This window comes from Phyllopteryx taeniolatus, chromosome 2 (genome assembly GCF_024500385.1).
Source record: "Phyllopteryx taeniolatus isolate TA_2022b chromosome 2, UOR_Ptae_1.2, whole genome shotgun sequence".
Classification (NCBI taxonomy): domain Eukaryota; kingdom Metazoa; phylum Chordata; class Actinopteri; order Syngnathiformes; family Syngnathidae; genus Phyllopteryx; species Phyllopteryx taeniolatus.
Window position 1 is genome coordinate 7,596,713 of NC_084503.1, and position 27,937 is coordinate 7,624,649.

Sequence of the window (27,937 nt, forward strand, 5' to 3'; positions counted from 1 at the left end):
CATTTGGTTTCATTGTCTTTCAGTTACCTTGGTGATCGTTGTTGGGCAGAGCAAACTATTGCAATCTGTAGGGTTTATAGCCCAGCAGGAGTGGAAAGGAGTTGTCAAATTATTCACCACTCCTGTATACTGCCATTGCCCAGTTTGTATTCCTAGTATTCAGAGTCTCGAGTTCCCGTTTTTTTTTTTTCCCCCTTTCTTTTTTGTGTGTGTCCTGTTCGGCTGGTAAGTCAGAATCAGAATCAGAATCATCTTTATTTGCCAAGTATGTCCAAAAAACACACAAGGAATTTGTCTCCGGTAGTTGGAGCCGCTCTAGTACGACAACAGACAGTCAATTGACAGAGAACACTTTTGAGACATAAAGACATTGACAAAAAAAAAACAGTCACTGAGCAGTAAAGGGTTGCTAGTTCTGACGGAGGATCTATATCCCTTTTATGCCGGAACAGTTTTACTGTGTCACATTGAAGTTTTGAGCTGCCGCTTTGGTTTCTTAGTATTATAATGGATATTTATTGAGAATCAGAGTCGCTGAGTTGAACAGAACAAGCTTTCAAGAGGGGAGTGAGAAAAGAAGACAACAAAAGACAACGCACTAACTGTAAACAAGATGAGAAAAGTAAATCCTTATATATCTAGAACAATGACATATTAGATATCAGTGTTGTATGGGGCAGTAGTGCTACACCTTGTGAGGGAAGGACAGGACAAGATAGGACAGGACAAGGACAAGGACAGGAGAGGAAGCATGCAAGACAAGGATCGCGATCCCGGCTGTACAACTGAAGTCTGGTGGGAGTGGCTATGTAAATTGTAAACGTCTATAGGACCTCAGTGTGATTGAGGGGATACCCAAGCAATTCGCATATTCATGAGTTATTTGACGCAATAAGTGAGTGGCCCCACACCCAGCGAAAAAGTCCCAGGGGTGTGTGTATGTGGACACATGAAAGTGAATTGACACCATTTCGCATGCACAAAGACTGAGAGAAGTGTCCTGGAATTGCTGTGCCTGCACCGCAGTGGCTGAGGACCCCACACAATCAATCGAGAGTCCACCTGAGAGCAGCCCGGCGGACGGGACACGTCCCATACTGAGGGAACCAGGGCAGTCCGCTGGCCCCACCGAGGCGACACGATAACCGGCCACCCGGAGGAGGCCGCAAGGACCCAATGCCACCCTTCCAGCCAACCAGCACACATGAAAGCCACCTGCCTTGACTTCCCACTGCTGATTATCACCACCAAGCACACCGGCGTGATAAGTTTGGATGAAATTTCAAGCTTTTCAAACATTTTTAAGCTTATTTATTTACAATAACTTTGTACTGCACTGGGAGCTTTAGACGCCCCCCAAAAAACTTCACAATTATGGTTTTGCACTGTACGGTAATATGGGTGCGTATGGACACAAAAAAAGTGCTTCAATATAACAGACAATTGGCCGCCCCTATTGGCCCCTTAAATGGAGGTTTCAATGTACATATATAACTCAAATACACACACACACACACACACACACACACACTGTTGGTCCTGTCTGACTGGGTTTTGTTTACGTTTTAAATCCCGAAACTTAAATTTTGTGAAAGTGACGTACAACCCCAATTCCAATGAAGTTGGGACGTTGTTTGCAAATCATGTTCAACCTATATTTAATTGAATACACTACAAAGACAAGATATTTAATGTTCAGACTGATAAACTTGATTGTTTTTAGCAAATAATCATTAACTTAGAATTTTATGGCTGCAACACGTTCCAAATAAGCTGGGACAGGAGGCAAAAAAGACTGAGAAAGTTGAGGAATGCTCATCAAACACCTGTTTGGAACATCCCACAGGTGAACAGGTGAATTGGGAACAGGTGGGTGCCGTGATTGGGTAGAAAAGGAGCTTCCATGAATTGCACAGTTATTCACAAGCAAAGATGGGGCGAGGTTCACCTCTTTGTGAACAAGTACTTGAGAAAATAGTCGAACAATTTAAGGACAATGTTCCTCAACGTACAATTGCAAGGAATTTAGGGATTTCATCATCTACGGTCCATAATATCATCAAAAGGATCAGAGAATCTGGAGAAATCACTGCATGTAAGCGCCCAGGCCGAAAACCAACACAGAATGCCCGTGACCTTCGATCCCTCAGGCGGCACTGCATCAAAAAACGACATCAATATGTAAAGGATATCACCACATGGGCTCAGGAATACTTTAGAAAACCAATGTCAGTAAATACAGTTCGGCGCTACATCCGTAAGTGCAACTTGAAACTCTACTATGCAAAGCAAAGGCCATTTATCAACAACACCCAGAAACGCCGCTGGCTTCTCTGGGCCCAAGCTCATCTAAGATGGAAAGATGCAAAGTAGAAAAGTGTTCTGTCGTCTGACAAGTCCACATTTCAAATAGTTTTTGGAAATTGTGGATGTTGTGTCCTCCAGGCCAAAGAGGAAAAGAACCATATGGACTGTTATGGACGCAGAGTTCAAAAGCCAGCATCTGTGATGCTATGGGGCTGTGTTAGTGCCAATGGCATGGGTAACTTACACATCTGTGAAGGCACCATTAATGCTGAAAAGTACATACAGGTTTTGGAGAAACATATGCTGCCATCCAAGCAACGTCTTTTTCATGGACGGCCCTGCTTATTTCAGCAAGACAATGCCAAAACACATTCTGCACGTGTTACAACAGCGTGGCATCGTAGAAAAAGAGTGCGGGTACGAGACTGGCCTGCCTGCAGTCCAGACCTGTCTCCCATTGAAAATGTGTGGCGCATTATGAAGCGTAAACTATGACAACGGAGACCCTGGACTGTTGAACAGCTGAAGCTGTACATCAAGCAAGAATGGGAAAGAATTCCACCTACAAAGCTTCAACAATTAGTGTCCTCAGTTCCCAAACGTTTATTGAATGTTGTTAAAAGAAAAGGTGATGTAACACAGTGGTAAACAGGACCCTCTCCCAGTTTTTTCTGGAATGTGTAGCAGCCATAAAATTCTAAGTTAATGATTATTTGCTAAAAAATAATAAAGTTTATCAGTTTGAACATGAAATATCTTGACTTTGTAGTGTATTCGATTAAATATAGGTTCAACATGATTTGCAAATCATTGTATTCTGTTTTTATGTTTAACACAACGTCCCAATTTCATTGGAATTGGGGTTGTGCTTACTATAACAATAAAATCTCTTTTTATCCAGTATTTAACAGTTATCAGTAAAAATGTTAATGCCAAGACTGTACCTTCAAATGCCCTCCAAAGGTGTCAAAGTCAAAGAATTTGCAGGCTTCATTGCCATAACAGCTGGTCTCCATCTCACCACGGACTAGGATGTTACGACTCAGCAGGCCAACCTCAGCTCTCATATCCACCCCATCCACCTCTTCACCCATGTGAATGAACTCAGCTTTACCTGTAAACACACAAACATACAGAGTTGGGCTTCTATAACTGCGGAGGACATTGTATTCACCTAAATGTGCTGTCTGAATGCTTACATCTATAGGTGGTTAGTTATTTAAAGGAAGTATGTGGTCTTAATGGTCCATATTTCACGAACAATTTGATTTCATGTATTTTTTGCTCGAGAAATGAAATGAAATGGAATGATAATGAATCATGTTGAATGGTATGAAATGATTTAGAATGAACCCATGCAATCATATACCATAGCTTTGCACTCTGATATGAAAACAACAGGTATAGCACCCCCGAAAATATGTTCGTTCGCTGAATTCATACAGTATGCTGAAAATGGAACCTTTATTAGGGTCTCACTGATTAAAACGGTACAAACACGACAGGCGCCACATCAGTCATCACCCCAAATTTAAGGGGACATCTCTACTTATACCCCTCACCTCCACCTCTGAAAATATCAGAAAGCTAGCCCAAATCTTATGGAAATTAGGGAAGAAAAGCATGTTCTTTTTTCTCAAGTGAGCATGGAGAGGTAGACTAACATCCATAAAATCAAATCTATCAGGCCGATTGTTATGATATTTTCAAAGGTGTAAGTAGGCATAAATAGAAATGTCCACACACATTTTGGTGGTGATTAGTGATAATTTTCTGACATTAGGCTACATTGGGCTTTTGGCCTTATGACACCCATCAAAGTCCGTGGTTGGCCGAGCCCCATGACCGTACAAAAAGCATTTCATATGTCAGAAAATCAAACTGCCTGTTTAACGTCATTGTCCAAAACTATTTTATCAAAGTCGGTATTGTGATAGCAGTTGTGCGCCGTGACAGTCAGCAGTGCCCATTAAAGTCTTCCACTTGTCACACAATGCCACCATGCATCCGACAGAAACACTTTTGTCATCAATCGGGTACTCGTTTATTGTTTTATTATTGTTTATTTAATTAAATACATTTATGACATTTTTGTCAGAGGTCGTTCAAAGTGCCGTACTGGCAATGTAATGTCGGTAATGTCGGACGCTCGATTCCCCCCCCCCCCCCCCCCCTAATATCCGGAACAATATCTGTCATGGCCGTAACCAGTCAGCGTTCAGTGATTTACGTAACAAAATACAGACGTTCCGTTAACATATGACAGCTCTGTAATATACGTAGTGTGCACAACATCAAGGCACAAGATAGAGCATTCCTAGTAATAATTATAATCATTTTGTAATTGATTTACTAGTGTTGTTTTCAGCATTATTATTAATTCGTGCAATTGCAATGCCTTGATTTTACTGAGGTTAGTACGGAGTCATTGCCATGAATGTAATTGTATTAATAATTTCTTGAAGGGGCTTAAATAATACAGCACAAATGTGCCAATTACGAAATAATCACTGAAACTTGAAGTATTATATCATGAATATATGGGGCCAGTACAAGTTCTGACAGGGCTACCACAAGTTGGCTCAAACGGGCTTAACATCGGACCCTGCTGAAATACTGTCAGAAATACAGCAGTATAAGTACACATGAATAGCTGAGCATAAACGGGAAAAAAAATTAGTACATTGCTGTGTCCTATGTTGACTTATATATATATATATATATATATATATATATATATATATAATGTTTAAGTCCGCATGAATAGGTCCATTATGAAACACATGCTTACAGGATACATGCTGTGACTTTCCCTTGGACCTGAGACAGTCCAAACACCTTTCTCTGACTCCAACACAGTACTCCAGGCTGTTCAAATCTGGCCTGCATTGAACTAAATACACACAACCTTGCAAACTCATTCAACATCCACAGACATGCCTTGGTAAAATGTGTAGAATGTGCCATTGCATCAGCTTCTTGAAATATTTATCGGCGTCCTTGGAAAAGATTATTTTGAAGGTAGCATATGATGGTCCAAAATCAGTACCACCAACAGCAATTGTTTTTTGAGGGTAACATTCTTTCGTCAGGGGTCTCCCAGCAAAAAAGGTGAGGCCTAGTGCGGAACAAAGCATCATTTGCTTCTTGGCCTAAAACAAGAGTTCAAATGTAGCACATCCATGAACCATTTTTTATTAGTTTAAAGACCAAAAACAAACTTCAATGGAGAGCTTCTATGAAAAGAAGAAACATATGCCCCCCCCCCAAAAAAAATATTGAACATACCAATAGTCTTTATCACAAAAGGGGATTAGTTAGTAGGCAGTCTCCAATGCCTAATGTTATAAATATAAACTATGACAATAAATACTGTCAAATTGGTGAACATTTTTTTAATGTACAGTTTTGAAAATCTGTCATTGGCTCGTGACCAGTCCCAGCTGTACTCCGTCTCTCGACCCAAATCAGCTGGGATAGGCTACCGCAAACCAAATGAAGAATTGAAAATTAATGGATGGATGATATCAAATATCTCACTAAATAGCTGGTCAAGATCACGGCCAGAGCAAAAGCATTACTTTGGGGGTGGCAGTCGCACTTTCTGTTGGCAAAACTTCATGAATTAAGAATCATAATTTACTTTTTTCATTTTAACTGTAAGTCTCAAAAAGAGCAATTAACTCTTTTTGTTTTTGTTTTTGTTTTTTGCAAGAATACATTGTATGTGTCCCACTAGTATAAACACAGATAATATTCGGATTAATATTGCATTCATGGAATAAGAATTAAATAAATGAATTCATCAATTTTCATCCATCTCAGGGGACAGCCATGTTTGGCAGTATCGCCCTCTGCCTTTGACCGGAATTAACGTCACCACAGCTAACTAGCATAACTATGGGTTGATGACGTGATGGTTTGAACAAAATTTTTGCAAGCTTTTGTTCACACCACCATGTCATCAACGCTCATTATCACAGCGTACTTTGAGAGGTCTGCTACCTATTTTTATATTTTATTTTTGGCCCGTAACGTTAGCAGTGCAAGTGTGAGAGACATTGTGACGTCAATTTCAGTCGACAGCAGAGTGGAATATTGCCAAACATGGTGCCCCCTGAGATGGAGGAAAACGGATGAATTACTCCATCCAGTAAGAAAGAACATATTCTTGAAAAAAAAGATTGTTTACATTTCTCACCTTTAACTTTGACTTGGTTTGGTGTGCAAGTAGGGCAAGCAATTAGGTCAAACACTTCAGTCTGATGCATGGAGTAGTCAGTGCTGGCCACAACCACTTGGTCCCCAGGTTGCCAACCCACTGGCTGGTCTGCAAGCTCCAGAATTGTGCTGTTGGACAGCATGTTGATGGAAATTGAAGCGTGAGGTCGGACTGCAGGATTGGAGACCGAGAGTCAAACATTTCTGACTCTTACGAAAATGTTAAAATATTGTCATGGCGGCAAAGTTACAGAGTAGAAAACTCATAATGTTATTACACATAAAACTATTAATGCTTTTCCTTCTTGTAAGACTTAAAAAAATCAACTCAAACATCTCCAGAAACCTTGAGCAGGCTGTAAAGTATGTGTTCTCATGTACTGTGGTTATGATATGTAATATACAGTATACATAAACTGCATGGTATTTAAACAAATGGTTCCACCCAAAGGAAACTGTTACATATACTGTAATGCGACTGTCCTTTCACTAAGTTTGATCACATTCTGTACCCTAATCTAAAAAAGATTTACCACTACAAGTAAATTCGTATGAGCCCTACAGCAGCCCTCAGGGGGGATTATTAAGTTATGAACATGAATTATTCTATAAAGACAAACTACTGTGGTATCAAAATGTGGTTAGAACATTGTTAATGAACTCTGAGCTGTGTGGTTACCATAAGATGTGGCAGCATGGATTTGAGAAGTAGCAGCCTGCCAACACATACTGTGTTTCATTCACCATGTGATGACCAATTACTGTATCTTAAAACTCAGATGTAGATGATTTTTTTTGCCTTAGGTACTGTATATTTGAGACGACATCGTTTTTGTTTGGTTTCCCCAAGCGAAGCGGTTTTGTCATCTTAAGAGCTTTCTCTACACATACACTTTATTGAAACAAACAAATAGAAGCACTCTGATAAGAATACAATTACCCAGTTTTCCACACAGGAAGCGAACTCTGTAGTTGCGACAGAGGCCATGAGCTTGGTCTTTGTTGCGGCAGACAAAGCCATAATCTTTGTCATTTTTGTGGATCACATCCCCTGTTTGATTAGAAGGTATCCCATCATGGGTTTCAGCCTTGAAAGAAAGAACACCCAAATAGAAAGGACTATTACAGAATTATAATTATTCCCCCGCCTCCCACAAAAAAATACAACACACAACTGTCGAAATATCCTCCTTGAAAAAGGTTCCATTTTCTGGTTGTTGATATCTAATTCACTCTTTCAGTCTTTCTGTGAAATTTGAATCAGACCAGCTAATCTAGAGGGAAAACTTTAATCGAAATAACTCAAGTCAATTTGGCATCGAGTCCCTTTTAATAGTGTCAGCAGAGGTGGGAGTAAGTCACATATGTACAAGTCTCAAGTCATAACCTTCAAGTCCCAAGTCAATGTGTGTGAAAAAAAAAAAAAAAAAAAAATCAAGCAAGTCGAGTCATTGTACCGGCATTACCAGATAACTAGCAACCCTTTATTGCTCAGTGACTAATATCGACAATGTCTTTATGTCTCAAAAGTGTTCTTAGATTCAGAATCAGAATCATTGCCAAGTATGTCCAAAAAAACACACAAGGAATTTGTCTCCGGTATTTGGAGCCGCTCTAGTACGACAACAGACAGTCAATTGACAGTGAAATATGCAGAGTTGAGGGAACTATATTTTGAAATGCCACATCAGATTTAGATAGGACCTCTTTTGTTGGAGACCTGGGGTGGTGTAGTGTTCCCCCGGAACTGCACTGGTGTTGCAATATTTCATACATCTTTTTAAATGAATCTTTTAATTCAGTGGTAGTGACAGTGAAATATGCAGAGTTGAAGGAACTTATTTTTGAACTGCCACATCAGATTTGGATAGGACCTCTTTTGTTGGAGTGTCCCCCAGAACTGGACTGGTGTTGCGATACCTCATAGGTTTTTTTTTTTATGAATCTTTTAAATCAGAGATAGTGACAGTGAAATATGCATGTTTCAGGATACTTTTATTTTGAAATGACACATCAGATTTGGACAGGACCTCTTTTGTTGGAGACCTGGGGTGGTCTAGTGTCCCCCAGAACTGGGCTGGTGTTGTGATACCTCATAGATTTTTTCAATCAGGGGTAATGACAACAAAATATGCAGTTTTCAGAGACTTATTTTGAAATTCAACATCACATCTTTATCAAACCTCTTTTAGTGGAGTCCTTGGTGGTCTGTCACACAGATCTGGACTGGTCTTGCGACACCAATGGGATTATTTTGGGGTGGCTGTGGCTCAGTAGGTAGAGCAGGTTCAAATCCCTGCTACGACTGTCCGCATGTCGAAGTGTCCTTGGGCAAGACACTGAACCCTAATTTGCTCCCAGTGGACCTGGCAGCACCTTGCATGGCAGCAGTCGCCCATTGGTTTATGAATGTGTGTCTGAATGTGAGGCTTTGTAAAGCGCTTTGGGCACTGTGATGGTGTAGATAAAGCGCTATATAAGTGCAGTCCATTTACCATACATTTTTTTATAAGATCCATCCATCCATCAATCTATTTCAACACCGCTTATCCTGGTTAGGGTCGCGGGACGCTGGAGCCTATCCCAGCTGACTTCGGGCGAAAGGCGGACTACACCCTGAACTGGTCGCCAGTCAGTCGCAGGGCACATATAGACACGGACAACCATTCGCACTCACATTCACACCGTCACTGAGCTGTGAGTGGCTCGCTGTGTCCAAAAAGAGGTTAGAAAATGTCGTATTAAAAATATATATAACTCAGGTATACACATGAGATACTGCAGAAATGTTGGAACTTCTGGATGTGTTAGCTTGAGTGTGAGGAAAATATATGTATAATCATATGTTCAAGTACAAGGGTTAAATGATAATGGGGCATGTTTTTTGTTTTGTTTTCTCTTCTTTTGGTATATATCATGGTATACGAAGAATCTATTGAGTATTCACATGATATGACTTCTTCCTACTCTTTGAACATGTTACCTGAGCTGAACGACGACATCTACTGTATTGATGTTTCTTTCTTTTCAATTTACTTTTGTTACTATGTATGACTGTTATGTTTTTATGTTCAATTTCTGCAGGAGGCTTCAAAAAAAAACTGCTCCCTTTTCAGCCTGAAATACACTTTAAAGCGCTCTTCGTGGAACTGTAGCTCACGAACAAGCTTGCTGAGCCTGCTGTGAAATTAGTATAGGATACACCCAGTCCCTTTTTTTTTTTTTTTTTTTGCTGCTGCGTCACCTGCTCCTCCTGAAAATAAGCAAAGCCAGGGCTTTCTGTTGCAACAATGACACATACATATTGCAGAGTTGCGGTCTACTCAGCGGGGAAAGCCTCCCAACTTCCTTGTCTTGTATGCTGCTACGTTAGCACTTGTAAATTTGGGCATGGTCGGCATTGGTTGCAGCGGGGTGCCGTTGTCCTTGCGCACTCCCACACGGACCTTACACACTGAGCAAGTTCGAAAAGGCCTTTATCCAGATCATTACCAAAATGCACTGAAATATTATGGGTTGTTCCTTCACAAACCATTCCTCAACAAGATTTTGTGGACATTGGTTTTCTATTAATTTGTGTTCACCTGTGTCACATTGACTGCTGTGAGAAGGGGCCGTTAGAAAAAACAAAGTGTTGATGTAATACTTTTGTACAGTATTATATAAGAGCTTCTGTGAGACGGGCACTTTGCAAAGCTCAGAAAGAGCTTGACCAATTTACAGTTCATTCTGTATGTTGTATTTGTAATGCAGGAATATAACCGATACCAGCTTGTTTTTATAGTTATCTTCTTCTTCATGGTAATGCCGTAGGCGTTGGATGCAAAGTGGAAAGACTTGGCACAACTGCTTATCTTTGAGGAGGGCACACAGCTGTTGTTATATGGTGCCAGGCTGAACCCATGTTTACTTGTTGCAACTGTGTCATGTCCCACTAGGACTGTAACGGCGAATTGGTATAGTGCTGAAAACTGTCTGACAAGAGGGACCAACTTTACCTTCAACTGAGAACACAAAACTGGAACCTCAAATATTCCAACTGACCTTCCCTTGGATATGGAAGCCTATTTTTCTGCCACTGGCTCTTACCTGTGTTTCTTCTTGTTTTCCTTAGGGGGCATGGTGAGCAAGGAGGCACACACCTGGGAGAATACGGCAATCAGCTTCCAGTCTTAAGCACTTTGTGCACACCCGGAAGTCGCCAGATCATTCCTCTAGTCAAGTTCCTTTGTTTGTATCAGTTTGTATCCTGTCTTCCTCCAGTTTTACTTTGTACTTCTTCCTTTTAGGATTTAGTTTGTTTCTTTTCCACCGGGTTCCTGTGAGTTTTGGCATCTTTATGGTGAGCCTCCAAGCTCCCTCTTCACATCACCATAAGCCTCATGGCTAGTCTTCGCTTTTTGTTGTGGTGCTTTTGTTTTCTTTTGCCGTACACTATTGTTTTCCACGAGTCTTTTCCTACCCGTTGTCTAGCATTTTGTTCCCCAGGTTTTGTTCTTGTTGTGTTATGTGTTACTTTATTTTTCATTTAATAAAGACTGTTGATTTATCCATACGGTCTGTTACTGCTTTGGGGTCGACGTTGTTACAAATTGCAACAAGGCATGTTCTATAATGAATAAATATTAACTGTGCATATTGTATGCGTGTATGCGATTTACCTGAATGTCCAGTGGTGTGTTACACAGACGGTCCGGATAGGCCTGATGCAGATCTGTCAACTTCTCCCAGTCACCAGATCCCCTCTCATCATCCCTGTCAAACCATTCTGTCCACTCAGCCTCTGTGGGACAAAGTGAGGTTGAACGTCAAATGTATGTCAACTTCTTGACCTGGCATCCATTTATGAAAATACCATCTTAAAGACTGCATTCCTGGAAAATTCATCCACCAGAGTAAAGTAGAGCTGAATTGATTTGTCTGTCTCTTTCAAATGGAACTCACAGAAGCGGGACATTGCGATGTCTGAAGTGCGCCTTCACGTAGCTGACGTGGGTTGCCCAATTTAACATAATTATATGTGGGGCAACGTCAGCGCATCAGCAACAATTGATTTGAACAACTAACTGCCTTGGACAATGAGTCTTGGGTGTTCAACTTCATGCTCTGGTCGCGGCGGAAGGCAAGCAAATCCCGGGGTCGGCTTCAACCGGCCATCGCGAAATGTGTATGTGATGCGGCCGCTACTTTGATGTACACATGTTGAAGTTTGTATGCCGGGGGAATTAGTTTTCTAAAGCTGCAATTAGATGAAAGATGAGAAGCATCTAATTGGAATCTGATATGAAGCGTCGCTAAAAGCAGAGTCAATAACACTGCGCTGATTTGCGCTGAGGCAGACTATTGATTAGAACATGACGCTGTGATGATACCACAATCGCTGATTAATTACAGCCCAGGAAAATGTGAGATGATTAAATGAGTGCTACTTTTGCCTGCATGTGTGTTCACATCTAGTTGTTGAGGTCCTGTGTCTAATATCAAATACAGTAGTTTAAACTCCCTTTGTTTTAAACTCAAATTAAAGCGATTTAACAATAGAAAGGATGGGATAGACGGAAAAACTAAGAGATGGACTACTGAATCTACATATCATTTACTGTTATTTGTGGCGGGCTGCCACAAGTGAATTTTGGCCGCCACTAACTGATTTTGCCGCTGTCTGTTCGTCCTCACTGTGAATGTAGCCTGTCATTACATGCAGGTCAGTAGGTGGCGGCACGTATTACCTCCACCAATATGTCACCAAACAAGTCCAGAATTTCGAACAGTTCAAATTTATGTTACATCAAGCTGGCTCTCTGTTAACGTAGCTAGTAGCTAAACGTGCATAAACAGTAATAACTCGCGCTATGTTCGTGTTGCACGGAGGGGCTTTGCTCATTCGCGCAGATGAATACTGAAAATGATTTCAAGCGAATCGCGCAAAAGCCTCGTCCTGAGGACACACCAACATGCGCAGAGTCTGCTCGTTCAGAAGCAACAGGTGAGACTTAGCACTTAACACAAGGCTGGTCCCAATTTATTTTCTCTTACGACTGCATCAGCGAACAATAAACAACTACCGCATTTCACCCAGAGTGGCTCAGAATTCTTCAGTTCAAGAAGTCATGGCTGGCTGTATGTGACACAGCTCGTTCAATTTAGTAGCTACATTATACAGTATCTTCTGTTATTAGTAACCATGTTTTTTTTTTTTTTTCTTCATTGGGTAATTTTATTATTGCTACATTTTAGGGATGTTTTGTCGATTGTGCAAAATGCAGTATTCTATTAAGTACAGTATTCTATTAAAATCCAAATCTACCGAAATCAAACAATTTTTTTTTTTTTTCATCTTTACATTTTTTTTTTTCCAATGGGAAAAAAGAGATCCGACTCCCCCCCCCCAATGCATCTGCCCTGGTCAACCGGCGGGCGTCCACCACCGCAAATGTGATTACTGAAAGTCTTTAAAAGTTTACATGGAAAATTAATTGAGGTTTAATATGAGCAGATAAGTGTGAAGTGTTTCATCTAAGCTCCCCACTCTGTTCTCAAAACTCCAGTGTGTAAATGGTACCCAAATGGTGTCTGTCATTCTCTGCCTTTTGAAGTTCTTTGCCTAATTCCTGGATCAGACTACAAGACAAATTTGGTCTCTCACAATGGCACTGTGTCAGACTACTGCCGTAAGATCCTGCCATGTCTTGGTCAGAACGATGACAACGCTACACGACACATTATGATATAAGCGTATCCTGTCTTTTCTGAGCATTGGGCTAATCCTGTCAAATCAAGCTGTCGGGGGAGATGGGACCGGCAAACGGGTCAACACTACCGGATACAACCATTACCATTGGGTTAGTTTTGGTTGCGGCAATGTTTTGTGTTACAAAAAAGAAAAAAGAAGAAAACGTGTCTGGTGTCACCCGTGGGTGATCCGGAGAGGATGGTTGGGCTGTCCATTGTTCATGGAGAGCTTGAGGGAATGTTCATGTACTTTTAATACTACTGCTGGAAAGCAGGCAACATAACGTCATGTAGCTAACTAGTGCTATCACTAACGTTTGTACATAATCATTATGCTGGCGTTCTGTCGATTGATGTTCTAAAGTAAACATGGGCTTGTGTAAATGTTGACAAAGGCGACATAAGGAGGCAAGGCGCTGTTGCAAGACGCAATCCTACTGGTCGACATCAAAGGTGCAGTGTCGCAAGGTTCTCATTGATATGCCACACTAAACTGAAGATATTTAAAAAAAAAAGTTAAGTTGTAGTTAAGTTCTTTTTATACTTGGGTGGTGGTTAAAGTAAAAACAGACGCATGAAGCAACTTGTATAATGCCCTACTCAGTCATCATTAAAGTGAGTGTTAACAGAAGGTTAATTATTTTAACCTAGCAATATTACAGTGCTTAGCTTATTTTTACACATGCATAGTCATTAAGATAAGATAGAAATAAAAATAAAAAACATTTAAAAAAATAAATAAATAAATAAATACATACAAATATATATATATATATATTTATTTATTTATTTATATATAGTGTATTTTTCTTTGAAATACAAATAACTTGGAGGTCAGGATTGTATTCAATATTAGTGGTTCCACTATAAATAGCATCTGAATTTTTAGAGCTCATTAATGATATACTATATTATAAAAGTGACAACATTTTGATGAACTGTTTTACTTTTCCACTGTGAATTGTTTGGAATTATTTTTCATTGAATTCATGAATGACTAAGCGATGAAATGTCTGTGGAAACTAAATCCCAGGCTTGAGCTGAACTGTGCATGCAGGTCTGTATAGGATTGGTTTAGTGTAAAGGTGTGAAGAAGTACCTTGCACCCACTGGCTGCTGGCTGTTATGGTGAAATGCTCTGCATAGTTCAACTGAAAAACACAAGCGCTTCGGGCTTCTGAGGAGGCTTTGGTCCCTTTTAACAAAATATGCAAAATGTGTTAGTCTGGTGAAGACAATAAACATCTTGTACCATTTTGATCAAGTCTGACATGATAACATAATCATAATATTTTGTCCTGTGCAAGGCTGGCTGGACAGCATAGATTAAAAGATTCCTACCTTGATAAAGCGCATGATCTTCTACAGCAGAAGACGGCTCTCCTTTCACAACTATAAAAGACCACGGATGTCTGTGGATGAAAAGGAGAGCAAAAATGAACTGTCAGAAATGTACACAAGAAAACAGTAAAAGACAGACAGAACAAACAAATATGTACTGTAGCTAAGAAAGGAGAAAAGACTGGGTACGCGCGGTTTCGTGTTTTATAGTATAGTACATAGTATGTGTCAATGGAAATTGGAGGTACATTTTCTTGTAAAGTGCAGGCGCTCAATAATTAATAATAAAACAAAATATATGGAAAAAAACCTTTTGCAGGAGATTCTTTGGTTGTCACATTTTCTGAGCCAAACTTATTTTGAAGGCTTTTCTCTTGGTAACAGAGTTTATGAAATCTAACTACATCCTACAAAACTCTTTACTTCGTTTATAATTTAAACAATTCCAATTACTACGTCGCTTGGCTGGCCTGGGAACGCCTTGGGATCCCCTCGGAAGAGCTGGAGGAAGTGGCCGGGGAGAGGGAAGTCTGGGCGTCCCTGCGAAAGCTACTGCCCCTGCGAGCCGATCCCGGATAAGCGGTAGAAAATGGATGGATGGATGGATGGACAATTCCAATTATTGCAGGTTGCTTAGTGAGATGCCGAAACAACAATAACAAATGTATTACATACCTTTAAAAAATATTTGTATTAATTTAATTAGATGAAAAATGAGAAGCATCTAATTGGAATCAGATATGAAGCATCGCTAATTAAATTTTTAGTTTAATATACACGCAGTATATGGGTGTTTATTTGATTACGGCCTTTTCGTGTCCTTGATGTAAAATGTTAAGAAAAAATATAGTTAAATCGATTTTTTCAATAACCAGCAGTGGGTGTGCCTAATTATAAATGTCTAAAATTTCATGTTAATATTAGTATATTTTGAGATTTTGTGAGCGGTTTTATGGTGGTATTTTACAGTTTTCACCCTGTCCCTAGCACAGGGTTTGGATATATGAAGCTCTATCTTTCTACTAAAAAAATGCTAAAATGGTGTAACTTTTACCATAAATTCCTTAAAATATGATTTCTCATCATATATAAAAAAAGATTTCAAATTCTGTCTTTTATTTTAAATGCGATCCTTTAATTCCCTGCGTCATTTTGTCTTGTCACTCAAGCACATGCTAGGGCAGACAGGAGTCAGACATTTTGATTACTGGAAGAGTAAGTTTTTTTCCTCATTTGTACCCTTAAGTCACATAATATTTTTATGGCATGTCATTACCAAACAACTCGTAGTGTTAATATGTTTAAAGATTTTCCAGTAAAAACTTGATAATCATATAATAATGGACTAGCTAGCTAAAAGAAAAAATTAAGCTAACTCTACCAGACAATTGTCTTTATTAGATTGCCGAAAATTACAAACAACATGCAGTGGCAGCTGCAGTAAACGTGCAAATAAATGGTGCCATGTCTAATAAATGCAGGCTTATTAAAATGTCTCTGGGTGTGCCACAAATTGCACAGCCTATTTCACGATGGCACCTGTGTTAGCCTGTTTGGCAGCAGTGTGGGGACGGAAGGAAGGAAACAAAAGTCATTAGGCAGGAATCCCTCTGTCGTCTTACCATCACTCCAATTTAATTACTCCGCAGCAGTGGGGTGGAGAGCAAATTAAGAAAGAAAATTCAAACCCTTGCTCTCTTTTCCTGTTGTTTATAAAGCACGTTCATGTTCTTGTGGAATACTTAGCAGCATTATTTATAACAGAACCTGGCTCAACAGTTTAGAATGGCTTTGTTATATTCACACAAATCTTCTCGTATATACAAATCAAAGTTACAGAGTCGTAGTGTGTATGTATAAGTAGATAAGCTTACCCGTGCTAAAACCTACTTTCTCAAACACTGTGGTAATGTTTGCAAACTAGTTTATGATGAAACAAAAACACCAGTGCTTCATCCCTATTGATAAAGGAGACGGAGATCATCTCCACGAGTCCAGACCAAAAACTTAATTGCAAGTAAATTCCAGACGTTCCAAATCTAAACTGGCATTTTGGCATTTTCTTGTCTTTCTTTCCTGTAACATCACAGTGCGCTATCATCTCCTTGTGCAATATAATGTTGTTTGTTGTGTTGTGGAAAATATTCAAAGCGGAACTAAACTTTTTCTTTTTTTTTTTTTTTTCCTTGCAAGAATTTTGTATGTGCCACCACTAGTCTAAAATCGGTGTTCTGACTGATATTGTGATCGTGGAATGAAAATTAAACAGATGAATTAATCAATCTCAGGGGGCTGCCATGTTTGGTAATATCGCCCTCTGCTGTCGACTTAAATGAATGTCATGATGTGTCACGCGTTTGCTTTGCGAACGTCACTTAACCAAAGATGGAAAACAGGCAGCGGACTCAGCGTGTATGCTGCGAGAATGAGCGTAGCTACGGGTTGATGTAACGTGATGGTTTGAATCCAAACTTGCTACAACTTTGTTTCGACCATTATGTCATCAACCCATTGTTATGCTCGTTCTCGCAGCAGCATGCACTGTGAGTCCGTTGCCTGTTTTCCAGGTTTGATCATGTGACCTTCACAAAGCAAGTACGAGTGCAGTTATGACATTCATTTTGGTGCGGCCCCCTGAGATGGATGAAAATGTATAAGTTGTTTGTCCACTTTGTGTAACGCGGCCTTGGGTTCCGTGAAAGGCTCTATATAAATTGAAGTTATTATTATCTAGTAATCTGTTTAATTCTTATTTGTATTTACACCAGCATACAGCGTATTCTTACAAAAAATAAACAAAAGTGAGTTTAGTTCCATTTATTATGATACCCAGGAGTAACGCACGTTACTATCAGTCCACAACATGTCTGATTCAAATTTCCCTCACTTCAACACTGTTATTATGTCTTTATTGTTTTTTTTTTGTGTTATTTTCTCTTTTCTTACTTTCTTTAGGCTTCTAAATGTCATTTAGAAAATGGATGGATGGATGGAGGGATAGATGCCATCACCTGGCGCATAGACTTGTGCTTGACAGACTGCAACTTCTTATGTGTATATTCTATTAATGCCTTTGTTGTGGAGAATCAAGTGTTTTCTTTGTTACTTTTGATTTGTGTGCAAACACAGCCTGGTTTGTATCTTCATATCATGTTTTGAAAGCCATTAGGGTCCAAAATAAAAGTGCCTACATATTGCAAGGATTACACAAGTAGAGCGAGACAACTTTCAGCACTGACTCAACAGAGGTAGTAACATTTTCTAATTAGGCAATTGATGAAAAATGGTGCTCACGGCGAAACCATGCAAGATGCTTCATGGTGTTTTTTTTTTGTTTTTTTTTTTTAACTGAACCAATCTAATTTTGGACAACCTGAACGACCTCATTAGTGCTAACTACTTGATGGGGGTGCTGCCCAACATGGCTATCATGAAGATTGCTGTTTTGAACCCCAGCTCTTTAAGAGACCCCCAGAAGAGTCAACACCAAGACACTGACAACCTGGTTAGTTACCGTGCATGGCAGCAGCATTAGTGATTATCGTGAATATTGAATGACTGAGTGCTTTAAGGAACATGAAGGAACAACATTATATATTGACTATAGATATAATGTATTTACATTATTTGTTTTCTTGTGCACTCACCTGAATCCCAAACTGCTGATGTGCTGACTGCCAAGCCTGAAGATTCTCTTTTTGGCAGAGTCCTCCAAGTTGTTGGAGCCCTCATCATTGACAACCATGGCTACAATGAGTCCCGCCTCCACACCATCCAAATACTTTACAAGGCGGTTACTCTCATCCTTGCTGCGGTATGTGTCAAACCTATGAGAATGACATGAAGGTTACGAAATAAGAGTATAGAGCAGGGGTGCTCATTAGGCGGACTCAGATAAAAATCCGGGCGCTGACAATTCTTACATTATCCAGAGTTCTGGACAAACTCTTGTAATTCATAATTATAGCAATTAACAACATAAGTATCATATACGTTTTAATTAATAATGAAATCATAATCAGAGTAACTTTTGGGGTATTTGGGACAGTAACATATATATGTGTGTGTGAGTGTGTGTGTGTGTGTGTGCGTGCATGCGTGCGTGTGCGGCACGTTGGACAACTGGTTAGCACCTCTACCTCACAGTTCTGAGGCTCCAGCACACACATATTTATACTGTATGCGGTTTTCAATGCCAACCATCTACCCGGTAATATTTAATTAGGAAGCACTCAAGCAATATCAACTTTGGGTGCCCTCTCACCTGTCATCACTCAGTACCTCTCCAGTCTTGGGGTCAATTACATGTACAATAATGCCTCGGTTCCCCCAGCTTCTCTCCAACAGATAGTGATTTTGGCTGCTTTCTCCAGGGTGTAGGGTTTTATTCAGGAAAGTCCATGACAGCTTCTTTGCTCCATGGATCTCCAAAGTACCCCCTGTCCCGACACCAATGTATTTGCGGCCAAAGTAGCTGTGCTCCTGATCAGTGTCATCTGACCTGAGAAACGTAGTGTGTCAGAGTCATTTACAAAAACAGAAAAGGTACATTGAAGAATACAGTTTTTTTGTCCTGTTGTCAAGTGCAAAGGATAGTATGAAATGCACTTTAAATGGCTAGAACATACATACCAGCTAGCTCAACTTTCATGCCACTGAGTGTCCACATCGTTAGTTGTCGAATTTGTGACTTATTTTTTGTTACTTGACAAAGTACAGCTCTAATCCTGCTGCACACCTACTGCATCGCAGCAAAAATGCAGGTTTCATGCGTAAAACAATGAATGTCACCATAGCTATTTTGTAGTGGAAATAAAGATGCTCGTACGAAATATTGAGAAATGGGTCGGCCTGGTTCTGCCTTTCAACTATGTTTCACTGCAAATATTGACTGTGAAGACTTGGGAAAGCCTCAAAATGTAATTGATGGGTGAAAGTGGCCTGTAAAAGATGTCACTCATTTACCAAACAATTTTTGTGTTGGCTATAAATACAGTAATATTTGGCTAGTAAATAATTGTTGAACTGCCCACTTGTGACTTGGTAATTATTTAAAACAAGACATCAAAACATTGGATAAAAATATATATTTTTTAACACGTCTACCTTCCAAACAGAGAAATGGTAAGATTGCCCTTGTAAGGACATTCTGGACTTCCAATGTGTAGTTCCCCTTTGTCGCCAATAAGAATGTGTTTTGTCCGAAGAAGAATGGGCCGCTTGGTGTCAGCAATCACCAGTTTGCCTAAACAGGTGAGAGACACAAGTAAAGGAGAGAAAAGAGGGAGAGGGAAAGATAGTTTGAAGCCTCCTGTTTTTTGTTTTGGTTTTGTTTTTTGTTTTTTTTTACTTCAATGCCCTCAGACACTTCCTGTCTACCTTTAAGGCCTTCAGTACAGGCTGTGCACACTGCACACACATGCACTTATACACATGCAGCCTTGCTTTCACCACATTAGCTCCTTTGATCATTGGGAAAAGCTTTGCCTTCAGCACATTTTGCCAATTACATTACAGCAACGCATGATTTTGTCTTTGAAAGCTCTTTCACTCTGAGGCACCTCTTATGAAGGTGCTTGAATCTTAAATCAAGCGATTAAACATGGCACAAAACTCTGAAATGATCCCAAGAGCTACAAGACTTTTTCTGAGACAACTAATCCCCCTTTATTTGAGAAAAGTCAGGATCAGGGACAAGGCCAATGAAGATTGTCAGTCACGCATGGTCATGGTTATCCAAGGAGGATTCAATTGAGGGAAAATGGACGGCCCCCCAACTGGTACTTTTTTTCAGTTCTCAACAACATCTACATATTGGCACAGCAAAAAATTAAAAAAAGTAGCCATCACAAAGATACATAATTAGTACTAGCTAAACTGATGAGGCATCAGTGATCCAATCAATACTATCACAAATCAAATAAGCTGATTGAAGGACGACCTTGGTGCGCCGTTGAATCGAACACGGCCGTGCTCCACAGAATAAAAAACAATGGGTAAAACATTGATTTGCTTGTCTTACCTCCATTTAGAATCTCAATAGAGTGCACAGTAGCAGAGGTTGTGAGGAGGACCTTCCTGCCATAACTGATGACAACACGATGATGTTTACTATGTCCCGGCATCCATGGCTTCAGCCCTGGCTCTTTGTCAGGACACACTGTAAGAGTGTGGTGAGGGAAGAAGAGTTACACTTACAATAATTTACAGAACATGTCATCAATTGAATCATAACACAAATGAGGTCATGTGGGTCGTTACTGAGTGACAACGGCAATAGAAAAAAAAGATTAAAGCACAAGTTCAACAGATCCCAAATGAAGGAACGATTGTACCTAAAATTGAGACAAACTAAATAAATTTGAGACTAACCTAATGACAAGACTGGTTGTCTGCTAAAGTAAAGATGAAGACAACAAAGATAAGCATAAATTCAAGAGCAGTGGTATTTCAATCCACACAGTTAAATTATCCATCCATCCATTTTCTGAGCCGCTTCTCCTCACGCGGGTCGCGGCCGTGCTGGAGCCTATCCCAGCTATCATCGGGCAGGAGGCGGCGTACACCCTGAACTGGTTGCCAGCCAATCGCAGGGCACATACAAACAAACAAACAAACAACCATTCGCACTCTCATTCACACCTACGGGCAATTTAGAGTCTCCAATTAATGCATGTTTTTGGGATGTGGGAGGAAACCGGAGTGCCCGGAGAAACTCCACACAGGCGGGGCCGGGGATTGAACCTGGGTCCTCAGAACTGTGAGGCTGACGCGCTAACCAGTCGGCCACCATGCCGCAGTTAAATTATAATCAATGTAAACGTTTAACGATTGTCTGGCATCTGAATTTTTATTGCACTTATGCACTTGGCAAAGAAAAAAGTAGGTTGTAGGTTAGTACTTTATCTTCTGATCAAGATTGCCCGAGTAATTCCTCCATTTTTGTTTAAAAAAAAAAGAATTGGCTTTCCCCTCGTTGATTTACTCTGTGATGAAGATGGGGGCATTTCATCCATCCATCCATCCATCCATTTTCCGAGCCGCTTCTCCTCACTCACACGTGATTTGATTATTAAAAAAAAGCAATAGTAATAAAAAATAAATAAATAAATAAATGCAAAATAAAAAATAAATAAAAACAACTTCCAGATTCCGCAGCTGAATATCACAAACACTAGATAAAGAAATCATGGTGAATTATTGTTCCTGAAGTGTTTTATTTGTGCATTGTGCATATTTGTCACCACATTGGGGAAATGATATATTTTTTAATTTTAATCAGTTTAATTTGTCTGTTATTGTTAGAATACCACTGAGGCCGACTGTGTAAGCGTCTCATCTCAGTGGCATTTACTGGTTGGGGCTCTCCATTACATTTCCCAGTGGATTTACCACATATTGACAAGCGCCTGGGTGCAATTTGATTTGTATCTGCTGCGTCCAAGGAACGGCTGTTTGGTTCTGAGGATGTTGGTGTGTACGCCCGTCAAGCTCTTACGACTCCAGCAATCTGTGAATCTATCTTTTACGTAGGGTACACACATACCGATAATCCGGTCAAATTTGAGCATTTCTCCTCAATTGCGGTCTGATTCAATAATGTTTCTAACATATTCTCCTGAGCGATTATGCTGGATTGTGGGCTGTGTAAAGAGTGATTTCCTCTCCCCAATCTCATCATAAAATGATTGAGGTCGACAATCGTAAATGTTAAACCTGTTCCAATAATTCCTATAGCAAATTCGTATGTGTTGATTGACACGAGTTCAGCCGAGTCACAAACTCTGTGATTGTGAAGTGAAAAAGAATGGTAGCCAATTGGGAAAAGACCTGTAGCTCGCGCTATTGACGGACACAAATAGAGGAGCAACTTGTGGTTTTGAGAGTTTGTGTAACGTGCCTCGCAGGTCATTCACCAAAATAGAGGCAACCAGAATAAAATGACCAGAAAAGCTAACACCTACCCTACTTTGTTCAATTTCTTCTTCTACTACTATTCTTTCTTGTATTTCTTTGTATTTTTCGGCAGTCTTGATACCCTGACATGCCATTGGTTGAAAGTTTTTCTTCATCCAGGACAAGATGTAATCAAAGGTATGTAGATCAGATCTAAAAGTCAGGAATGAATACTCAAATACTGAAAACTATTTAATTTTATTAATTCTAATAACAAACAGGCACGGTGGATGACTGGTTAGAGCGTCAGTCTCACAGTTCTGAGGACCTGGGTTCAATCCCCGGTCCCGCCTGTGTGGAGTTTGCATGTTTTCCCCGTGCCTGCGTGGGTTTTCTCCGGGCACTCCGGTTTCCTCCCACATCCCAAAAACATGCATTAATTGGAGACTCTAAATTGCCCGTAGGTGTGAATGTGAGTGCGAATGGTTGTTTGTTTGTATGTGCCCTGCGATTGGCTGGCAACCAGTTCAGGGTGTACCCCGCCTCCTGCCCGATGACAGCTGGGATAGGCTCCAGCACGCCCGCGACCCTCGTGAGGAGAAGCGGCTCAGAAAATGGATGGATGGATCTAATAACAAACAGACTTTGGCCATCAGCTTTTATGGGCATATTTTTCTCAAGTCAATTATCAGCAGGAGGACAGATTTGAGGGAACTTTAGTTTGCTTTATCCATGTTCCTTGTTTGCCCCTTTTTTTGGAAATTAAATATAATTTTCCGAGACTCCTGCCTTGCCTCCCTGCTTCCCTGCACTTGGGTCCTCCACATTTTTGCCTTGCTTTCCTCTCCTTCGACAACCAATCGTGACACATGCAGAGAAACAGGAGGGAGGGAGATGCAAATGTTTTCTAAGGCTTTGTTGCTTATGAGACATTAAGCTTGAAATATGAGAAAATGAGTGACCGTGGGGAGAAAATTAAAATTTAGTCACATTTCAGTCCCACTGATGATACAAAGGAAGAGTGTAAATCAAGTGATTCTCAACTGGTGGTGTTTTTGGCCAGCTGAGCTGGTGGTTATATACCATTCATGTTCCAGGTTTTCCTTTTATTCACCTGGGTTGCCACACAGAGCGGGTCAGGTTGAGCAGAGAAGCACAATGCAGTTTCTGTACCTGTACCATCACTACTGAATGCCGAAAGTTTGCATCCTTGGTAGGTGTAGTACTAGTGGCATGCGTTTTTGATTAGCTTGATATATTATGTGCAACATTGGAGTTTATGGTTGACTGTGTCATAAAATGAGGTTTTAAAGAAAATGTACTTTATGTATTGAAGTAAAATGTGTAAATTTGTATTATGTGCAAATGTGACATTTAGTTTTTGTTTCACGGCGCTTGACAATGGAATGAAATTTTGCATTAGTTGAACTCTACTTTCATTGATGCCAAAGGCTGTAACAGGTGAGTCAGGACCCAAAAGTTGGAAACCGAAAAGCAGTAAATATCGGGAGTCCTAAGTCTGCAATGGTTCTGAGATATGAGTTTAAGGTTACGAATGGAGTGCAATTAACTAGTTTTCACAGCGGATATAAAACGTCCACACACTGTTGTTCAATTGCCGTTGTGATATAAAACAATGAAATCAAGATAAATAGCTTCAAAACGTTTTTCACCATTTGTGACCTATAGCCCGTGCAACTCAATTGAAAAAAATAATGAAAAACAAATCTGAGATAATGTGGTTGCACAGATTTGCGAGACTGTCCTAGAAGAAGCTATGTAAGTCCAAGCACTTAGTTTCACAGATAAGCGTGTAGGATTGGAATCATTGGTGGATCATTTCTCCAAAGTTTAGCATTTCATCATTTTGGTACAGGTTAATCTTTGCCGTGAATTTAGTATTTAGAAATTCCAGCCTTGTTATTCTTTTTTGCATCTTCTGGTGATCCCTTTCTTTTCTGTTCTAACAATGTATCTGTCATCAGCATCACGATCTATATGGTCACAGTGGTTTCTTTCTTCGTCAGGAAATGCCAAATGGTTTACTGGCTGTGGCCAATATTTGTTAAATCGCTCTGATACCATGTTTTTGCGGACCAAAGTTTGACATACAGCGAATGAACAGCACGTATCAGGGGGTCCTATGCCCAATACTCCTGGAGCACCCCCTACAAGGCACGCCGCGGTCCACGGTTGAACGCCTCCACAAAGCACATGCAGACTGCTTGGGCGAACTATAATGCACCCTCCACCACCCTGCTCGGGTGAAAGAGCTGGTCCACTGTTCCACGTGCAGGACAAAACCACATTGCTCCTCCTGAATCTGTGATTCGATTTTCCGATGGAGCCTCCTCTCTAGAATCCCTGAACCGACCTTACCAGGGTGGCTGATTTCCCCATGTAGTTGAATAACACCCTCCGGTCCCCTTTCTTAAAAAGGGTGACCACCACCGCAGTCTGCCAATCCAGAGGCACAGTCGCCGATGTCCACACAATGTTGCAGAGTCTTGTCAACCAAGACAGTCCGTCAACATCCAGGATCTTTCGGAACTCTAGGCAGATCTCATCACCCCCAGAACCCGGCCACTGAGATGCTTTAGAACAACCTTCGTGACCTCAACCCCTGAAGTAAACATACATAAATAAATAAATCATATTGAGGAGGTCTTCAAAGAATTCTCTCCACTGACTCACAACATCACAAGTTGGGTCAGCAGTGCCCCACTATGCACATTAATGATGGTGCCTGTAGTTTTTTGTTTATTTTTTTTCTGAACAATACAACAGGCACTGCACGACTGCCAACGTGTTTTTAAGGAACTACAGGTATATAGGTTTTGTAAATTTGGTAAATTTGGTGTTGGCTCAAAGTTAAAAAAGAAAAGATATAGATATTTAGATGTATGCAGATATTTTGAAGGTATTTCAATTCTGCTAGTGTTGAATACATGGCACAAGATCGATCTAGCTAAGTAGAGATAAAGTTAAATATCTGAGTACAGTGTAAATTGTTACTTTGTTTTATGTTGAGCAAAGACATTTTTACAATGTGGAGATTGAGAATCATGACGCGAAGCAAAGAAATTTTGTCCAATTTATAGGTGAAATTTATAAAACTCGCAACACGTTAGGCCAGAGTTGCTCCCAGCGCTTCTCAGCCTTACAAACATACAATGAAACGTAACTGTACAGGTAGTGTTTTAAGTGAGAAGCAGATAGCATGAGTTCCATGTCGAGCTGTAAGATTGTAAGATTCATCTCCTTTGCCGGGTTGGAGATCTGACCTCAGAAAGAGCGGAGTGATTAAAAGAAATTGGGGTGGACGGATCGATGTCATGTCATTATGAATCTGAGTTTCCACCAGTACTATCAGCGCCCTTTTCAGCGGCACTTACTCGCCTGACATTGCAGGGGACAGTTCCGCCATGCAAGGGTCGCTCTCGCTGCGGTGAAGGTGCTGAACGTCATTGGCAGTTCATAATAACGAGAAGGTGCTCTTTCTTCAGAAAGGTGAGCGTGCAGGTGGAGGAGATTGACTCGATTAGTTAAAAAGACGGCGACTTTCACCCATCAAGTCTTATATAGTGAGACTGTGTTAAGGGAAGATTCAAACATGCCTTTGCAAAAGTGCGACCGCATGAAATTTTTACTCGGGCACACTGAAAAAAAAAGGTCGCATATGCAACAATTTTGGTCGGAGTCTCGAGCCCTGGCTTCAACAATTGAGGCATGGAACAATGACTCAATGTCCCCTACCTCCCCGGGGATGTGGCCAAAGTTCTGTCCGAGATGGGAGTTAAAACTGCTGAGAGGAGACTGCCAGACTTTCCCAGCAGACCCTCACAATACGTTCCTTCCAGGTCTTACTCTCATTGCCCACATGAGAATTTAAGTCCCCTAGCAGAGAGAGGCAATCGCCAGTGGAAGTACTCTCCAGTACCCCCTCCAAGAACTACAAAAAGGGTGACTACTCTTAGCTTCTGTTTGGTGCATAGGCAAAAACAACGGTCAGGAACTGTCCCCCCACCAAAAGGCAGAGGAAGGCTAACCTCTCGCCTACTGGTGTGACACCCCCCCCAAACGTACAGGCACCGAACCATTGGGCAATATATATGCCTACGCTTTTTCAGTGCCTCTGACTGTGGGCAACTCCAGAATAGAAGAGAGTCCAACCCATCTCAAGAGGACTGGAAACTGAGCCCAAGCCATTTGTTGAGATGAGGCCGACTACATCTAGTTGAACCTCTCAACCTCGCCCACCAGCTAAGGCTCTTTCGTGCCAGAGAGGTAATATCCCACATCCCAAGAGCCAACGTCTTTAGCAGGGGATCGAACCCCCAAGGTCCCTGCTTTCAGCCTGCCACCCAGCTCACATTGCACCTGAAACCTTGGCCCCTCCCACAGGTGGCGAGTACATGGGAATTTTGGGGCTTTTGCCAGCCGGGCCTAGTGGGTACAAGCCTGGCCACCAAGCACTTGCGACCGAGCTCCACTTCCAGGCCTGGCTCCAGAGGGGGGCCCTCGTGACCAGCGAATAGGCAAAGGGAATCATTTGATTTGTACCTCATACGGTCTTCTTTGTCTGGTCTCTCACCTATTTGCTCTGGGTGACCCTACCAGGGGCAAATAGCCCCTGACAACTTAGCTCCTAGAATCAGTGGGACATACAAACCGCTCCACCACGGTAAAGTGATCGCTCAAGGAGTAGAACAGTTACATAAGAACAGTTATTTTGAATATTGCTTTGGCATGACTTTGAGTATTGATTGTATAGTATTTTAAGTAACCCTAGCGCACCTATTCTATTTTTAAATTGATTAGTGAAAAGTCCATAACTCACATGCTTGGATGGTGGGGAACAGCAGAGCTGCAAAAAACACAAAACATATCTTCATCTCTCCTGGCTTCCCACGGACCAACCTCGCACCAGAGGCCTTCTAAGGTCGTTTTGGACCTCCCACTGGGCTGCAGATGGAGTAGCAGTGTGCCAAGTTTACATGGAGTGGTTATCAAAGAGATCTGAAAAAGAAAATATGCAATGAGGATTTCACATGACACGTACACCTGTCCAATTTTGTTTCAACATACCCGAGATTCCAGGATAAAAACACAAGTGCATTTCTGATGATTAACCCTTTACGAAGTTTCAATTGGCTTGAGTTTTATGTCCTTTTAACATTTAATTACTTGCTAACATATTGCTGGCATAGTAAATAATATAGCATTATATTATTTCCATTATAGCATTTTGAAAAGAAAAAAATTTAAGCAAGGAGACAGCAGTAGGGGGTGGCACGGTGGACGACTGGTTAGAACACAGTTCTGAGGACCCAGGTTCATATCTGGCCTCCCCTGTGTGCAGTTTGCATGTTCACTCCGTGCCTGCGTGGGTTTTATCCGGGTACTCCGGTTTCCTCCCACATCCCAAAAACATGCATCC

General features: G+C 40.8%; 1 protein-coding gene across 3 annotated transcripts in view; it reads right to left on the minus strand.

The window, feature by feature from the left end:
- The window catches only part of cemip (cell migration inducing hyaluronidase 1), a 113,731-nt gene that overhangs the window by 31,588 nt on the left and 54,206 nt on the right, over positions 1 to 27,937 (minus strand). For all 3 annotated transcript variants that reach the window (XM_061758024.1, XM_061758045.1, XM_061758035.1), the window contains 11 exons: positions 27,338 to 27,516; positions 20,624 to 20,761; positions 19,708 to 19,846; positions 18,866 to 19,102; positions 18,249 to 18,428; positions 14,602 to 14,672; positions 14,360 to 14,455; positions 11,190 to 11,311; positions 7,469 to 7,616; positions 6,509 to 6,700; positions 3,252 to 3,421 (listed from right to left, as the gene is read on the minus strand). In XM_061758024.1, the coding sequence (XP_061614008.1) occupies positions 3,252 to 3,421; positions 6,509 to 6,700; positions 7,469 to 7,616; positions 11,190 to 11,311; positions 14,360 to 14,455; positions 14,602 to 14,672; positions 18,249 to 18,428; positions 18,866 to 19,102; positions 19,708 to 19,846; positions 20,624 to 20,761; positions 27,338 to 27,392 (1,548 nt within the window). In that variant the 5' untranslated portion in view covers positions 27,393 to 27,516. The remainder of the gene's footprint in view (positions 1 to 3,251; positions 3,422 to 6,508; positions 6,701 to 7,468; positions 7,617 to 11,189; positions 11,312 to 14,359; positions 14,456 to 14,601; positions 14,673 to 18,248; positions 18,429 to 18,865; positions 19,103 to 19,707; positions 19,847 to 20,623; positions 20,762 to 27,337; positions 27,517 to 27,937) is intronic.